The sequence below is a fragment of the Moschus berezovskii genome, chromosome 4 (genome assembly GCF_049115385.1).
Source record: "Moschus berezovskii isolate FMDL1 chromosome 4, NW_MosBer_1.0, whole genome shotgun sequence".
NCBI lineage: Eukaryota > Metazoa > Chordata > Mammalia > Artiodactyla > Moschidae > Moschus > Moschus berezovskii.
In genome coordinates, this window is record NC_142463.1 from 200,802 (window position 1) to 214,734 (window position 13,933).

Consider the following 13,933-nt stretch of genomic DNA (forward strand, 5'->3'; position numbering starts at 1 on the left):
CAGTGGGGCCTCCGCAGAGAAGGGCCAAGCGTGCCCACCCGCCAGGGGGCACAGTGAGGAGCCCGGGGGAACACAGGGACACGCGGACCCCTGTTCACGGGGTCCGGCCGCATGGGCCACCCCGCCGTGACCTTTGTGGAGACGAGGCAGACGCTGGAGGATGGACGCGTGGGTGCAGGGTGAGAGTGCAGAGAGCTGGGAGAGGCTCTGAGAGGCACGGGGGCCCCGCGATGGCACAACTGGAGTCACCTCAGGGGCAGGTGGCAGGCCGTCAGGGGTACATTGTACAGCACCAAGCACACGCCGGCCCCTCGGTGGGCCGCAGCCACGGCAGTCCTGGCTGTGCAGCGGGCAGCTATGTGAGATGCTGTCCCTGAGACGGTCGGGCCCCTGTGCGGGGCCAGCCCTGCTCCCGGCATGCCAGGAGCACTCCTGCAGTGACCGCCGCCCCGGAGGCCCACTGCACTGGTGGCCCCGAGTGGGCCTGGCAGTCCCAGCCCCGCGCCTGGGCCAGTCAGAGGGTCACACGTGGGGCAGAGACAGTCAGCCCTGTGGTGAGCCCGACTGAAATGTCCCAAACCTGAAGGGGTGAGACCAGGACACAGGCCCAGAGGACAGGCCAGCCAGCAGGCTGCAGGGAGGGGCACATGGAGCCTGGCCGGCCCTCCTCCACCCAGGGAGCCTGAGCCGTCCCGGTGAAGCGTGGGGGCCGTGCGGGGAGGCTGTGTGGGGATGGTGTGTGTGGGGGGGATGGTGTGTGTGTGGGGATGGGGTGTGTGGGGACGGTGTGTGGGGACGGTGTGTGGGGACGGTGTGTGTGGGGGGGTGGTGTGTGTGTGGGGATGGTGTGTGTGGGGACAGTGTGTGGGGATGGTGTAGGGATAGTGTGTGGTGATGGTGTGGGGGGACAGTGTATGTAGGGGGATGGTGTGTGTGGTGGGGATGGGGTGTGTGTGGGGACGGTGTGTGTGGGGACGGTGTGTGGGGATGGTGTGGGGGGACAGTGTATGTGGGGGGACGGTGTGTGTGGGGACGGTGTGTGTGGGGATGGTGTGTGTAGGGACAGTGTGTGGGGATGGTGTGTTGTGGGGGATGGTGTGTGTGTGGGGATGGGGTGTGTGGCGGGACGGTGTGTGGCGTGACAGTGTGTGTGTGGGGACGGAGTGTGTGGGGACGGGGTATCTTTGGGGATGGTGTGGGGGGGATGGTGTGTGTGGTGATGGTGTAGGGACAGTGTGTGGTGATGGTGTGGGGGGACAGTGTATGTGGGGGGACGGTGTGTGTGGGGATAGTGTGTGTGTGGGGACGGGGTGTCTTTGGGGATGGTGTGGGGGGGATGGTGTGTGTGGGGACGGTGTGTGGTGATGGTGTAGGGACAGTGTGTGGTGATGGTGTGTTGGGGGGATGGTGTGTGTGTGGGGATGGGGTGTGTGTGGGGACGGTGTGTGGCGTGACAGTGTGTGTGTGGGGACGGGGTGTCTTTGGGGATGGTGTGGGGGGGATGGTGTATGTAGGGACAGTGTGTGGGGATGGTGTAGGGACAGTGTGTGGGGATGGTGTGTTGGAGGGGATGGTGTGTGTGTGGGGATGGGGTGTGTGTGGGGACGGTGTGTGGTGTGACAGTGTGTGTGTGGGGACGGGGTGTCTTTGGGGATGGTGTGGGGGGGATGGTGTATGTGGGGACGGTGTGTGGGGATGGTGTAGGGACAGTGTGTGGGGATGGTGTAGGGACAGTGTGTGGGGATGGTGTGTTGTGGGGGATGGTGTGTGTGTGGGGATGGGGTGTGTGGGGGGACGATGTGTGGTGTGACAGTGTGTGTGTGGGGACGGGGTGTGTGGGGACGGGGTGTCTTTGGGGATGGTGTGGGGGGGATGGTGTATGTGGGGACGGTGTGTGGGGATGGTGTAGGGACAGTGTGTGGGGATGGTGTAGGGACAGTGTGTGGGGATGGTGTGTTGTGGGGGATGGTGTGTGTGTGGGGATGGGGTGTGTGTGGGGACGGTGTGTGGCGTGACAGTGTGTGTGTGGGGACGGGGTGTCTTTGGGGATGGTGTGGGGGGGATGGTGTATGTGGGGACGGTGTGTGGGGATGGTGTAGGGACAGTGTGTGGGGATGGTGTAGGGACAGTGGGTGGGGATGGTGTGTTGTGGGGGATGGTGTGTGTGTGGGGATGGTGTGTGTGGGGACGGTGTATGGGGATGGTGTAGGGACAGTGTGTGGGGATGGTGTGTTGAGGGGATGGTGTGTGTGTGGGGATGGGGTGTGTGGGGACGGTGTGTGGCGTGACAGTGTGTGTGGGGGGACGGGGTGTGGGGACGGGGTGTCTTTGGGGATGGTGTGTGTAGGGACGGTGTGTGGGGATGGTGTAGGGATGGTGTGGGGGGGGACAGCGTATGTGGGGGGACAGTGTGTGTGGTGGGGACAGTGCGGGGAACCGTACAGGTGGACGCTGTGCGGGAAACGGTTGGCGGACGGGGTGTGTTTGGACGGGGTCTGTGTGGGGACAGCTTGTTGATATGCAGCGGGAACTGGCCTGTGGGATGGCGCCCCGAGGCCCTGGGATTCCCGCCGCTTCCCTCACTTGCCGGGGCCCCTCCCCAGGCTCTGGCCCAGGTGTCCTGCTGGCCTTGCCCTCCCCAGGCTCCGGATACCCCTCCCTGCCTCCAGTGTCCGTGCCCCTTCATCCCTCGGTCCCCTCCCACCCCGACCCTCCTGCAGTCAAGGGCCCCTTTCAGCCTGCTGAGTCTGGGCCACCCATCCAGCCCACCGCCCTGGGGTGTCGGTGAGAGTCGGGGGCAAGAGGCTGGGAGGGAGGGACCACCAGGAGGGGGGCAGGAAGGGAAGTGGGGCGAGAGGGAGGGAGGCACCGTCCGGGCTCTCACAGGTGGAGCGGAGGCGAGGGGTGGTGGGGAGGCCCCAGCGTCTGACAGCACCCACTCCTTGAACAGCCCACTGCAGCCCGGTCCTCAGAGGACAGAGTGCCCCCCCACAGCCCGCTGCAGCCTGGTCCTCATGGGACACAGCGCCCCGCACACAAAGCCTCGGGCCGCTGTGCGTGCCCCGTGCCTCCTGGGGCCGGGGTCAGCAGGCACCCCTCCCACCCTCCACGCTGTGCCCACGGCCTCCCCCAGGGCTGGTGCCTGGGAGGGGCCCTCCGTTCACCACAGAGCCTCCTCCGCCCAGCGCCTCGCCTCACCGGAGAGCGTCTGTGATGCTCTTTTTCCACCGTGTCAGTTTTCTTTCATGTCTTCCCTTCACAGCCAACCCCGGTGTCAGAGCCGGGGCTGAGCGCCAGCTGGCAGGCAGTTTCTGTCTCTGTCATGTTAGCTGACGAGACCTACGCACCGCACCGCTAATATCAGCAGTTTCGTTTTTCCTGTTTTCCATTCATTAGAACAAAATGCTTAGAGCGAAATGTGGTGAATGACCCAGTGACTTAGCAAACGTCAGGGCTGGGCGGCCAGGCCGGGCTCCTGGAAACCCCAGGACCACCCGCAGCACCAACAGGCTCGGGAAGCTTCTGCCAGTGAAAAGAGGTGGAAGTGAGGCCACCCCCCCCCCCAGGGGCCTCCTGAGGGCCAGCCGGGGAGCCCTCCCATCCACATGAGGCCAGCAGGACCGCCGACGGGGTGGGGAGGGGCCCAGCGCCCTGGCTAGGACAGGAGGCATGGGTCGCAGGTGGGCCTGGAGGAAAGAGCCCGGAGCCTCGCCACCCACCGCCATCGGGGAGGTCTGGCAAGGCAGGGGCCCGCCCCGCGCTCGCCTGCCCCCAGAAGAGCGGGCTCCTGGGCCCAGAGAGGGCAGGGCTGGCTGGGGAGGGGGGACAGAAGACCCTCCCTCCGCCCAGGGGGCTCCCGGCCTCGGGAAGGGGCAGCAACACGGAAAGAGCCGAGAGCCCCCCCAGGCTGGGGCAGACCCACCTCCTCCTCGTCCTGCCTGCCTGCGTCTCTGTGCAGAGTGTGTCTCTCCCACCAGGAAGAGGGGGTGGGCTGGGGGCGGGGCCCTCCGACGCCGGGACAGCTTCCTCTCCTCTCCTGCGGCAGAGGAGGCTGTGAGCGGCATGCCGGCGGGCGGGCGCCCTGGGCATGGGGACCCCGCGGGCGCCGTGGCCGCTCATCTGGGCCGTGCTGCAGTTGGGCTGCTGGCCAGGATGGCTCCTAGGTAGGTGGGCCGGGGCTGGGCGGCGCGGGGTCAGGGCTGGGCCTCCCTTTCGCAGTCTCCCTCAAGTCCCAGCACGGCCCCGGAGGGCACTGGGTGGCCTTGCACCAGTGAAGGGCCCTCTCTGGGCTCTGACTGCTCACCTGCCATCCTCGCCCAGGGTGGGCCCATCCTCGCCTGGGGTGGGCCCCGTCCCCCTGGGGAGCTGGCAGGAGGGCTCCTGCTCTCGCAGGGAGGCCTGAGGGATGGGTGGGCTCGTGCCCTCCCTGTAGGATGACAGCCCTGGGCTGCCAGAGCCCCAGACCCCGGGCCCACCTGTGTTTTCCTGTGGGAAAACAGACTGGCCGTTTCTGTGAGGGCACAGGCTGGACAGCCTGACAGTGTTTCTGCAATTATGTCAGCGGGGTCCCGACTCCAGTAATGCCCGTTCAGCCCCCACCCCTTCGTGGGCCTAGGCCGTGCCCCACTGGGTCTGTGACAAGGCGCCCTGGGGCACGGGGCCAGGAGCATCTGCAGGGCTTCCAGAAGGGGCCTGCCCCCAGCGCCCTGTGGGCTGTCCCCCAGGAGGCCCTGCAGGCCCACGGCCAGGGCCTCGTGGTCAGGGAGGCTCCCCTCCTGGCTCCCCTTGCCCTCAGCCACCGTGCCAGGTCCTGCCGGAGGGGAGCATCAGGGAAGGGGACTCCCAGCCAGTCCTCTGGACCTCATTGGGCTCGGGGGGCCAGGGCTTTGGAAGCGTCATGATTTGGTGGGGGCGGCCCTGACCCCCTGGCCGCCTGTCCTGGACTCCAGTGCCCAGAGTCCCGCAGGCGTCTGTGCCCGGCCCGGGCCTGGCCAGCAGCATGGGGCAGCCGGGCCTCCCTGCCCTCCTTCCTCCCCTGCCCTTCCTCAAGGTGGACAGAGCAAAACTCAAGGCTGTGGTCAGTGGTCCAGGAGCCTGTGGTCTCAAGGTGCCCCAAGGGGAGCCCTGGGGGTCCAGGCACAGCATGGGGAGGGGTGGGGACGGGGTGCGTGTCATCCGGGAAGAAGGGCCGAGGCTGGGGTGGGGGTGACTTGCCTCCAGTGAGCTGCTCCCCTCCAGGGTCCCTTCCCAAAGAAGGGACGGATCAGAATGTTAAAGGGGTCGGCGCTGGGGAGCTTGGAACAGCTCCCTTAACTGCTCTAAGCAGAAATTTTCCCACCTGCAACTTGGGGATAAAATGCCTGCTATATAGTGTCGTGAGAATTCCATCTTGTAAGAACTGTCTGGCTCTGCCTATGACATACTTTTTCTAAGTCAGATTCTTTATTTTTTTTCAACTTACAATCTTGAAAACTATTTGAAAGATACAGAAAAGGTACAAAAACACAGCGGTGAACATCTTGCACCCAGAGTGGCCAACCCTGGCCCCCTGGCTTCCTGGGTCAGTCTGCTGGGCCGTGGCAACCCCCGCCCCAGGCTGGCCACGTGGACCTCAGAAGCCTGTGGGCCGGCGGCTCTGGAGGCAGGAAGTCGGAGGTTCCTCGGGGTCGCAGGGTCCCCTCCTCCCGAGGCCCCTCCCAGCCCCGGGCAGCGGTAGGGATGCTGGGTGTCCCTCGGCCTGTGGACACACCACCCCAGCTCTGCTCCCTGTCATGCGGCGTTCTCCGTGTGCAGGCCTGTCCATGTCTTTTCCCCAGGAAGGACATGGTCATGGCAGGTTAGGGGCCACAGACCAACCCCTCATCTCGACCGATCCTGCCAGCAAAGACCCCGTTTCCCATAGGGCCGCATTCTGGGGGGCTGCTGAACGCCTGGATCTGGGGCCGGCACAGCCCACAGCCCCCTCGGTCCATACACAGCAATCACAGACTCCCCTAAGGCCCAGGGCGGTGGCCCTGCTGCAGGCCCACCGTCCAGACGCCCTGCGTCCTGAGCCCGCCCTCTGCCTGGCCCCTTCCCTGATGAGCTGAGTCAAGGACCCCACCTCCTCGGACCTCAGCAGGCCTCCCTCTCTCTGGCTTTGTCGGGCCCGGCATTCTTCTCTTCTTTTTTTAATCAAATCTCTATTTCATTTTCAATATGGAAATACTTAGAATTAGGATGCTTTGAGGTATAATTGGCATGCCTCATCATATTCATTTCAGGTATACCATGTAATGATTTGACACTTGTATATATTCCACAATGATTATCAGAGTGGGTCTGGCTAATATCATCACCATATACAGGTACCAGTTTTTTCTTGTAAGGAGCACTTTCAAGATCTACTGTCCTAGCAACTTTCAAATATGCAGTACAGTGTTATTAACCCTAGCCCCTGAGCTGCAGATCACACCCCAAGGGCTTATTTATACTTGGGAGTTTCTACCTTGTGACCGCCTTCACCCATTCTCCCCACCTCAGCCTCTGGCAATGGTTGTCCCTGGTGGCTCAGTGGTAAAGCACCCGCCTACCAACGCAGGAGACAGGAGACGCTGGTTCCATCCCTGGGTGGGGAAGAGCCTCTGGAGGAGGAAATGGCAACCCACTCCAGTATTCCTGCCTGAGAAATCCCATGGACAGAGGAGCCTGGCAGCTACAGTCCGTGGGGCCGCACAGAGTCAGACACGCCTGAAGCGACTGAGCACGCACCTCTGGCGAATTTCGGTCTGTTCTTAGACCCATGAGCTCGGCTTTTATGTTGCTTTGTTTGGGGTTTTCTTGTTTGTTTCTCTGTTTTTTGATTCCACTTATGAGTGAAATCATACGGTAGTTGTCTTTCTCCGTGCGACTTACTTCACTAAGTATAACACTCTCCAGGTCCATCCGCGTCTTTGCAAGTGACAAGATTTCATTCTTTTTCATGGCTGAGCAGTACTTCACTGTGTGAACAGACCGTGTCTTCTTATCCATTTCTCTGTCGATGGGCATGTAGGTTGTTTCCATAGCTCGGCTATCGTGAACAATGCTGCTATGAACGCTGAGGTGTATGCATCTTCTAAATGAGTGTTTCGGTTTTCTTCACATAAACACCAAGTGAAATTGGTGGATCATTGGTCGTCCTACTTTTAGCTTTTAAGGAGCCTTCACCCCTCGCGCCCGTTTCCAGTTTCCTGCGCGTCCTCTTCGCCACGTGCTGTCTCTGGTCTTTCTGATGACGGCCGTTCCAGCAGGCGTGGGCAGCTCACCGTGGCTTCTGTACACATCCCCGGTCCCCAGCGATCAGTGACGCTGAGCACCCGTCCACGTCCCTGCGGCCCACCTGCACGTCTTCTGGGGAAACTGTCTCCTCAGGCCCTCTGCCCATTTTCTAACCAGTTTGTTGTTTGCTTTTGTTTTAAGAATGCTTTATACGCTCTGGGCATTAACCCCTTGTCAGATGTGTGATGTGCAAGCACTTTCTCCCGTTCGCCAGGCTGCCTCTCGGGTTTTCGATGGCGCCCTCTGCTGAGCAGGAGCTCTCTAGTCTGATGCAGCCCCGCGTGCTTATTTTGGGTTGTGCTGCAGATGCGGGCACTTCTGAAGGACCCAGGTAGAGCGTGACTGTCATTCACTTGTAGGAGGTCACAGACATGCTGGCCCTTCTTGGGGCACCTGTTGGGGACCCCACGATGGGGTCAGTCCCTCCGGGTCCACTGCAAAGGAGAGGAAGGCGCACCTTCCCCTTTGGGATGAACTGAAGACCCGAGGCAGGGACCCCACAATCCATGAGCAGTGCTTTCAGCACCGCAGGGGGGTGTCGCCCAAATCAAGCATCAGATGGCAGCTGTGAGACGCGGTCTCTGAGGGCTCTGAGCCCTCCTCGAGGCTCACAGCCCATCCCGCACCCAGTCCTCCCCCAGGCTCCCTCCCCGCTGACCCTGCTGGGGCTCAGGTTTCTCCTCAACCTGCATCTCAAAGACAAAAAAAAGTCTGGGGGCCCCTCTTCACATTCTAATGTTACAGAAATAGGCAACATTTAAAATTTCAATTCATAAACAATATAAGAGCCGAGTTCACAGGCCTTCCTACCACAGGGATAAAGTGAGGCCCCCACTCGGGACTCGAGAGGAAGCTCGGTACCACCTTGAAGGCCAAGGCTGAACAGGGACGCATGCATCACAGGACCCAGGCCCCCCAGCTGTCCGCCACCCCGGGCTCCCTCCCCGTCCTCCATCTGCTCTGCGCCTTTTCTGGACTCTTGCTTGAAGGAGCCCATCTTTCTCCCTCTGGGGGGAGGGGATACCCCGTGAGGTTCCCCTCTATGACCCCACATCCCAGCTCGGCCCCCAGGGCCCCTTACAGCCAAGGCCCTGGGAGGCGAGCGCCCCGTCGGAGCTGGGTCCTGAGCGTCCAGAGGGAACGGGCTGCCTGCGATCACTGACCAGTGGGCACCACCCTTGACCGGGTCTCAGGCCTGGCAGCCTCCAGCCCCTGCCTCCAGCCACAGCATGAGGCCCGGTAGGGGCAGGGTGGGCATCCAGGCGGAGGCAGCGCTGTGCTGGGGGAGGGGCTGAGAGACGGAGGGGGTCTGCAGGGTCCAGACGGAGCAGGGCTTGTCGGTCACCAGCAGGGACCTGCCGTCCCAGGGCCTGAGCAGGCCGAGGGCAGCTGTGTAGAGACAAGGCCAGCAGCCCAGGGTCCAGCTCATCCAGTTCCGACTCCATGAGGCCCCACAAAAGGTCACAGATGGTCCCCAATTCAGGCCGGGAATGCCGCTGAGGGACTGACCTGAAGGCGGGCAGGCACCCCCCCAGACACAGGGCCCGCCAGCAAATGTCCATGCAGGGGCTCAGAGCAGGGGGACCTGCTGGGGGTGCCACGCAGGAGTGTGCTCACTCAAGGCCTCGCGGGGGGGGACCAGAGGTGGCGTGGGTGCGGCGGGTGGGGGCACAGTCTGGGAGCGTCACCCAGAATGGGGTTCCTGGGGTGTCCGTGAAGCCCCAGACTCAGGCTTGCTGCGGGTGGGAGTCAAGGTCACAGAGCAATGGCCACGTGCAGAGCAGGGCTGGGCTGGGCCAGCGGAACCAGAGCCAGTGTTCTCGGCTGAGTACACCACCACCACCGCACGGCTTTGACCGAATCTGTGCTCAGCTTGTACATAAAGCAGCGGGGCAGGGTGGGGTGTCGTCCACAGAAGCGAGGAGCCGCCCTCCACAGGGGATGGGAGACCCCAGGCCTGGAGGGGCGTTGCGGGCGAGTGAGGGGCGCTGGGGCGGCTGTCTGCAGACCAAGAGCTGGGTTCCGACTGGGCAGCACAGAACCACTGCTGCTCCCCGCTGTGGTTCTCAGGGTCCCATGTGCAAATCAGGAGCCACCCTGCACCCTCCAGCCACAGGGCCCCTCCCTGCGAAGGGGGCACCATGTCAGCCTCGACTCCGAGGGGGGTGTGGCGGACATCTCCTAGGAGAGGTGTCATTCCCCCACCCAGCCAGCGGGTGGGTGTGAGCCTGTGCAGGCATGCACATCCACGCAGGGGTTGGGAACACGCATGTGCGTGGGTCAGCAAGCAGGTCCCTGAGCGTGGTGGGGCGTCCCCCGGTGGGCCCTGGCAGGCTGTGGCGGGCCTGGTTTGGGGGCGTGCAGGCAGAGCTCAGACCCATGCTCAGATGAGCGATGGCCCCGCTGGCCTCTGAGCACCAGTCCCCGAGTTGTGGCAGAAGATATAGAGGGTCTCTCGCCCACCACCTGGTCAGCAGTGCCCACCGTGGGGTGGGGGGTTCCAACAATGAGCCTGTCCTGAGATGGAGCTTGTCCCCCTCCACGGGACGCCCCCAGCGGCTACCCACCCCCTCCCCCGCTCAGAGCAGGCAGGACCCAGGGTGCTGGAGCTGGGACCGTGCGGGTCAGACCTGCAGGGACTGGCAACTGGGGTTCAGCAAGGGAGAGGGTGGAGGCCCTTACCACCTGGTGGGGCAGAATTGAGGGCCTGGAGGTCAGAGCCGGCCCCAGGTCAGTACAGTCGGAGGACAGAGTCCCACCATGGAGCTGTTGGTGAGAGGTGAGCACCCTGTCCCAGAGCCAAGCGTCCTGTCCCGGAGCCGAGTGTTCCGTCCCTGGGGGCGAGCGTCCCGTCCCGGAGCCGGCGAGCGTCCCGTCCCCGGGGACGCGTGTTCTGTCCCCAGGGGTGAGCAGGGCACAGGGGCAGAAGCACACGGCAGAGCCTCATTGTTCGCGGGGCTGAGGGAAGGTGAGGGGCTGGGGCTGGGGGCCATCCCTGCCCGCCTCATGCCCGCTCTCCCCGCAGAGGCCTCCAGCAGGCCCTGGAGCGCCCTCACCTTCTCCCCCGCCCGGCTGGTCGTGCCCGAGGGGGCGAACGCTACCTTCACCTGCAGCTTCTCCAGTAAGCCGGAACACTTCGTCCTCAACTGGTACCGCATGAGCCCCAGCAACCAGACGGACAAACTGGCCGCCTTCCCCGAGGACCGCAGCCAGCCCGGCCGCGACCGGCGCTTCCGCGTCACGCCTCTGCCTGGCGGGCGACAGTTCCACATGAGCATCGTGGCCGCCCAGCGCAACGACAGTGGTGTCTACTTCTGCGGGGCCATCTACCTGCCGCCCCGGACGCAGATCAATGAGAGTCACCCCGCAGAGCTCACGGTGACAGGTGTGGGCGCCGGAGACCCCAGCGCAGGGCAGGCCCCGGGGCTGGAGTGGGAGCCGCCAGGGCCGGGTGGTCTTGGGGTCGCCAGGCTCTGTGCCGGGCCTGTGTCCCACTTCCAGGACCGCGGTGACCCCCACCCTCGCCCTCCATGGCTGGAAGCACTTGCAGACCCACTGTCTTTGAGGAAGGGGGCTGGCAGCGGGGCCTCTAGAGGTGACCTTGTGCTCAGAAGCCCTTCGCAGGGGCAGTCTTGGAAACCGCGTGTGCAGGCCTAGGACTTGGAGGAGCGGGGTGCTGGGTGCCCGGCTCTGACCCCTTCCTCCGGCCCTGCAGAGGGGGTCCTGGAGCCGCCCACAGAGCCCCCCAGCCCCCAGCCCAGGCCTGAAGGCCAGATGCAGAGCCTGGTCATCGGCGTCACAAGCGTCCTTCTGGGGGTCCTGCTGCTGCTGCTGCTGACCTGGGTCCTGGCCACGGTCTTCCTCAGGGCCACTCGAGGTAACGGGTCCCCGAAGGAACTGCTCCCTGCCCCTCCCTCGCCTCCTGCCCCGTTCCTATCCCCTCTGTGTCTCCCTCAGGGAGGGGCTGGACTGGGCCTCCAGGGCCGGGGGTCCCCTCAGAAACCCCTCCGCTGGGCCTGCTCTCGGGAAGAGGTAGAGGGAAGGCAGCCCCCACCATAGCCGTCACCCGGGCTGGACCGCAGCCAGGGCACTGAGCTCTTCTAACTGCCGGGCACCCGAGGTGACAGCCGCAGTGACACGCCCGCATGGGTGTCATCTCGCCAGGGGACCATGCCTCCCTCCCTCAGATGTGTGGGGGGACGTGTTGGGACCACTGACAACATGCCCACTGTGCGCCCCGCGGCGGCCGGCAGAAGGCCGCTGGGCTGGGCCGCACAGGACGCCTGGGAGCCCGCCAGGCCCTGGGGCTCAGACAGCTCAGGTCCCGAGGGGGCTCTGGGGGCTAGTGGGGAGGCTGGAGGACCCGGCGCCTTTCTTAGGGCCCAGGGACCCCCGAAGCCCCAGTTCACGACTTCAGGGCCTCTGGGCTCCCTGACTGGAGTACTTCTCTGCAGGGGGCTGCGCCCGCAGGAGCCAAGAACAGTCTCCGGTGAGTGTCCTTGCCTTTGCACCGCGGTCAACCAGTCAACCAGGCGGAGCCGCACTCGGGGTGGGGCGGCCTCAGAACAGCCACTCCCCTCGCCCAACACCAGTGCCTGTTCCAGGAGGGGGGTGTGTGTGCTCCCTCAGAGACCGATGACCGTCCCGCCCTCTCTCCCCTAGAAGGAGGGCTCCCCCTCTGTGCCGGCCGTCACAGTTGACTACGGGGAGTTGGACTTCCAGTGGCGGGAGAAGACCCCGGAGCCTGTGGCTCCCTGCATCCCTGAGCAGACCGAGTACGCCACCATCGTCTTCCCAGGCCACAGGGCATCCGCCGACAGCCCGCAGGGGCCCTGGCCGCTGAGGACCGAGGATGGACACTGCTCCTGGCCCCTCTGACCAGCTTCACTGGCTGGACAGAGTCTTTCAGACCCTCCGCCCAGAGCCAGGGCTGGCCGCGTCCCCTGGAGAGGCGTGCAGTGGAGAGGAGAGGGCTGGGCCACCAAGTGCTTGCGCCCGGCCCACAGGGGACCTCCCGGCACCTGCCCTGCCTGGCTCCCCTTTCAATGCTTGCAGAGATCCGGGGGCAGGAAGTGTCACTGTCCCTAAGGGCAAGGGAGGGAGCCTCGCCCAGGACCCCAGGCCCAGCCCTGGACTGAGCTGCCTGGAGCCACCCTTACACACGCCCACTGCCTCCCAGGGGAGCCTGGGGGCTGGAGACTGTGCCCTGGAGCAAGCCAGTAGGCCCAGAACTTGGGTCCCCTGAGGGGTGCATGGGGACCTGCACGAGGTCAGGTTCCCCAGGGCCTCTGGTTCCCCCAGGCCCGGAGAGAGTCAGGGCGGCGGTGGGCTCTCCGCCTGCACACACGCCGGGCCTCCGCACAGCCCAGGAAACAGGCAAAGGAGGGAGGCGGCAGAGCTGCAGTCGGCCGCCGGAACCCTCCTGGGCCCCGGGGTCTGCATGCATCTGCACCACTCCTGGACGCCCACTCACGGTGCTACTCAGAGGGGTCTCGGCCAGGCCCCCCCAGGGTGCTGGGGCAGGCCACCCTCCCGAGGCCCGCACACGCACTCTGGCCGTGTGGCCAGGGTCAGCTCGGCCTGGGTGGAGGGCGTGTGTCCCATGCAGGGGTCCACAGGCGTGCCCTACTCTGTTACACTGTAATTAAAGAGGGAGAACACTCCAGAAAAGGCCCGGAGCTTCCCTGCTCGCTGTTGGGGGAGGAGCGGAGAGCGGCTGGGCAGGGCTGCAGAGGGGCCCAAAGGGGAGGACACAACGCCCACCCCCACTACCCAGGAGCACACCGGCCTTCCGGGCCCGACCCCCACACTCACACCGCAGCCCGGGGCTGAAAGCCCTCCCCCAGGACCCCCTTCAGCCTCCAGGGCCCTGCCTCCGACCGCATGCCTGCCCCCCAACACGCCCCCAACAGAGCCACTGGGCCTGAATGTCCTGCTGCAGCCCCACGGACCCCACGTGAAGCCAGCAGGCGGCTCCAATCAATCCCATATGGCGGGGGATGCCCCTGACCAACAGGACAGACACCCCAACCCTGTGCCGGGAGCACAGAGGCCCCTTGAGCCCACACCCTGTGCCTGCCACCCCCGGACTGCCCTGGGTGGGGGATAGAAACTGGGCCGGTACCCGAGCGAGAACACTGCCTGGGAAGCTTAGCCTGGAAAACCTAGCAGGTTCTGTGGGGAAGCTGCTCCGGCAACCTAGTCCGTGGCAGCTGTGACGTTAACACCCAGAAATAAATGCCTTTCATACACCCAGCAAGAACCACACTGAAGAAAAAGTGATAGAGCATGTTCTGTCGACGACAGCACCCAGGCGCAGCTTTCACGAGAAAAGCGCGAAGCTGCAAGGGGAGCGTGGCGCACAGGCGTCGCAGGGTCCGAGACGTCGGTTCCTCCGAGTTTAACACAATCCCAGTAAAACCCACATTTCTGCAACCGTAAGGTTCACTTGGAAAAACAAACGGGCGAGTAACAGCCAAGAAAATGAGGAAAGGAAAGTGAAAGCAGAGCAGCGTTATCAGCTCTGAAACCCGGGGTCCTTAAAGCAGGGGCGTTAGCACAGGAACAGCCAGTACGAGGGCCCTCCGGGAACTGCCGGCTCTTTCAGGTGGTTTGGGAAGTTTTAAGGTGGACC

At 64.1% G+C, this 13,933-nt stretch overlaps 1 protein-coding gene across 2 annotated transcripts; it reads left to right on the plus strand.

Annotated features, from left to right (window-relative positions):
• The first annotated feature begins 4,026 nt into the window (after positions 1–4,026).
• On the plus strand, positions 4,027–13,533 carry PDCD1 (programmed cell death 1). Of its 2 annotated transcripts, none has more exons than XM_055402878.2 (5): positions 4,027–4,163; positions 10,325–10,684; positions 11,015–11,176; positions 11,754–11,788; positions 11,962–13,533. In XM_055402878.2, the coding sequence occupies exons 1-5, from the start codon at positions 4,088–4,090 to the stop codon at positions 12,175–12,177; spliced, it is 849 nt and encodes a 282-aa protein (XP_055258853.1). In that variant the 5' UTR covers positions 4,027–4,087; the 3' UTR covers positions 12,178–13,533. The 2 variants fall into 2 exon arrangements, with proteins under 2 accessions (XP_055258853.1, XP_055258854.1); XM_055402879.2 differs by having other exon boundaries at positions 11,965–13,533.
• The last annotated feature ends 400 nt before the right edge of the window (positions 13,534–13,933 follow it).

What these genes read in the sequence shown, in the direction of transcription:
- PDCD1 (XM_055402878.2), top strand. Translation starts at nt 4,088, where the DNA reads ATGGGGACCCCGCGGGCGCCGTGGCCGCTCATCTGGGCCGTGCTGCAG. An exon ending in CTGGCCAGGATGGCTCCTAG is followed by an intron (nt 4,164 to 10,324) that starts GTAGGTGGGCCG and finishes CTCTCCCCGCAG; the next exon opens with AGGCCTCCAGCAGGCCCTGG. An exon ending in CTTCCTCAGGGCCACTCGAG is followed by an intron (nt 11,177 to 11,753) that starts GTAACGGGTCCC and finishes ACTTCTCTGCAG; the next exon opens with GGGGCTGCGCCCGCAGGAGC.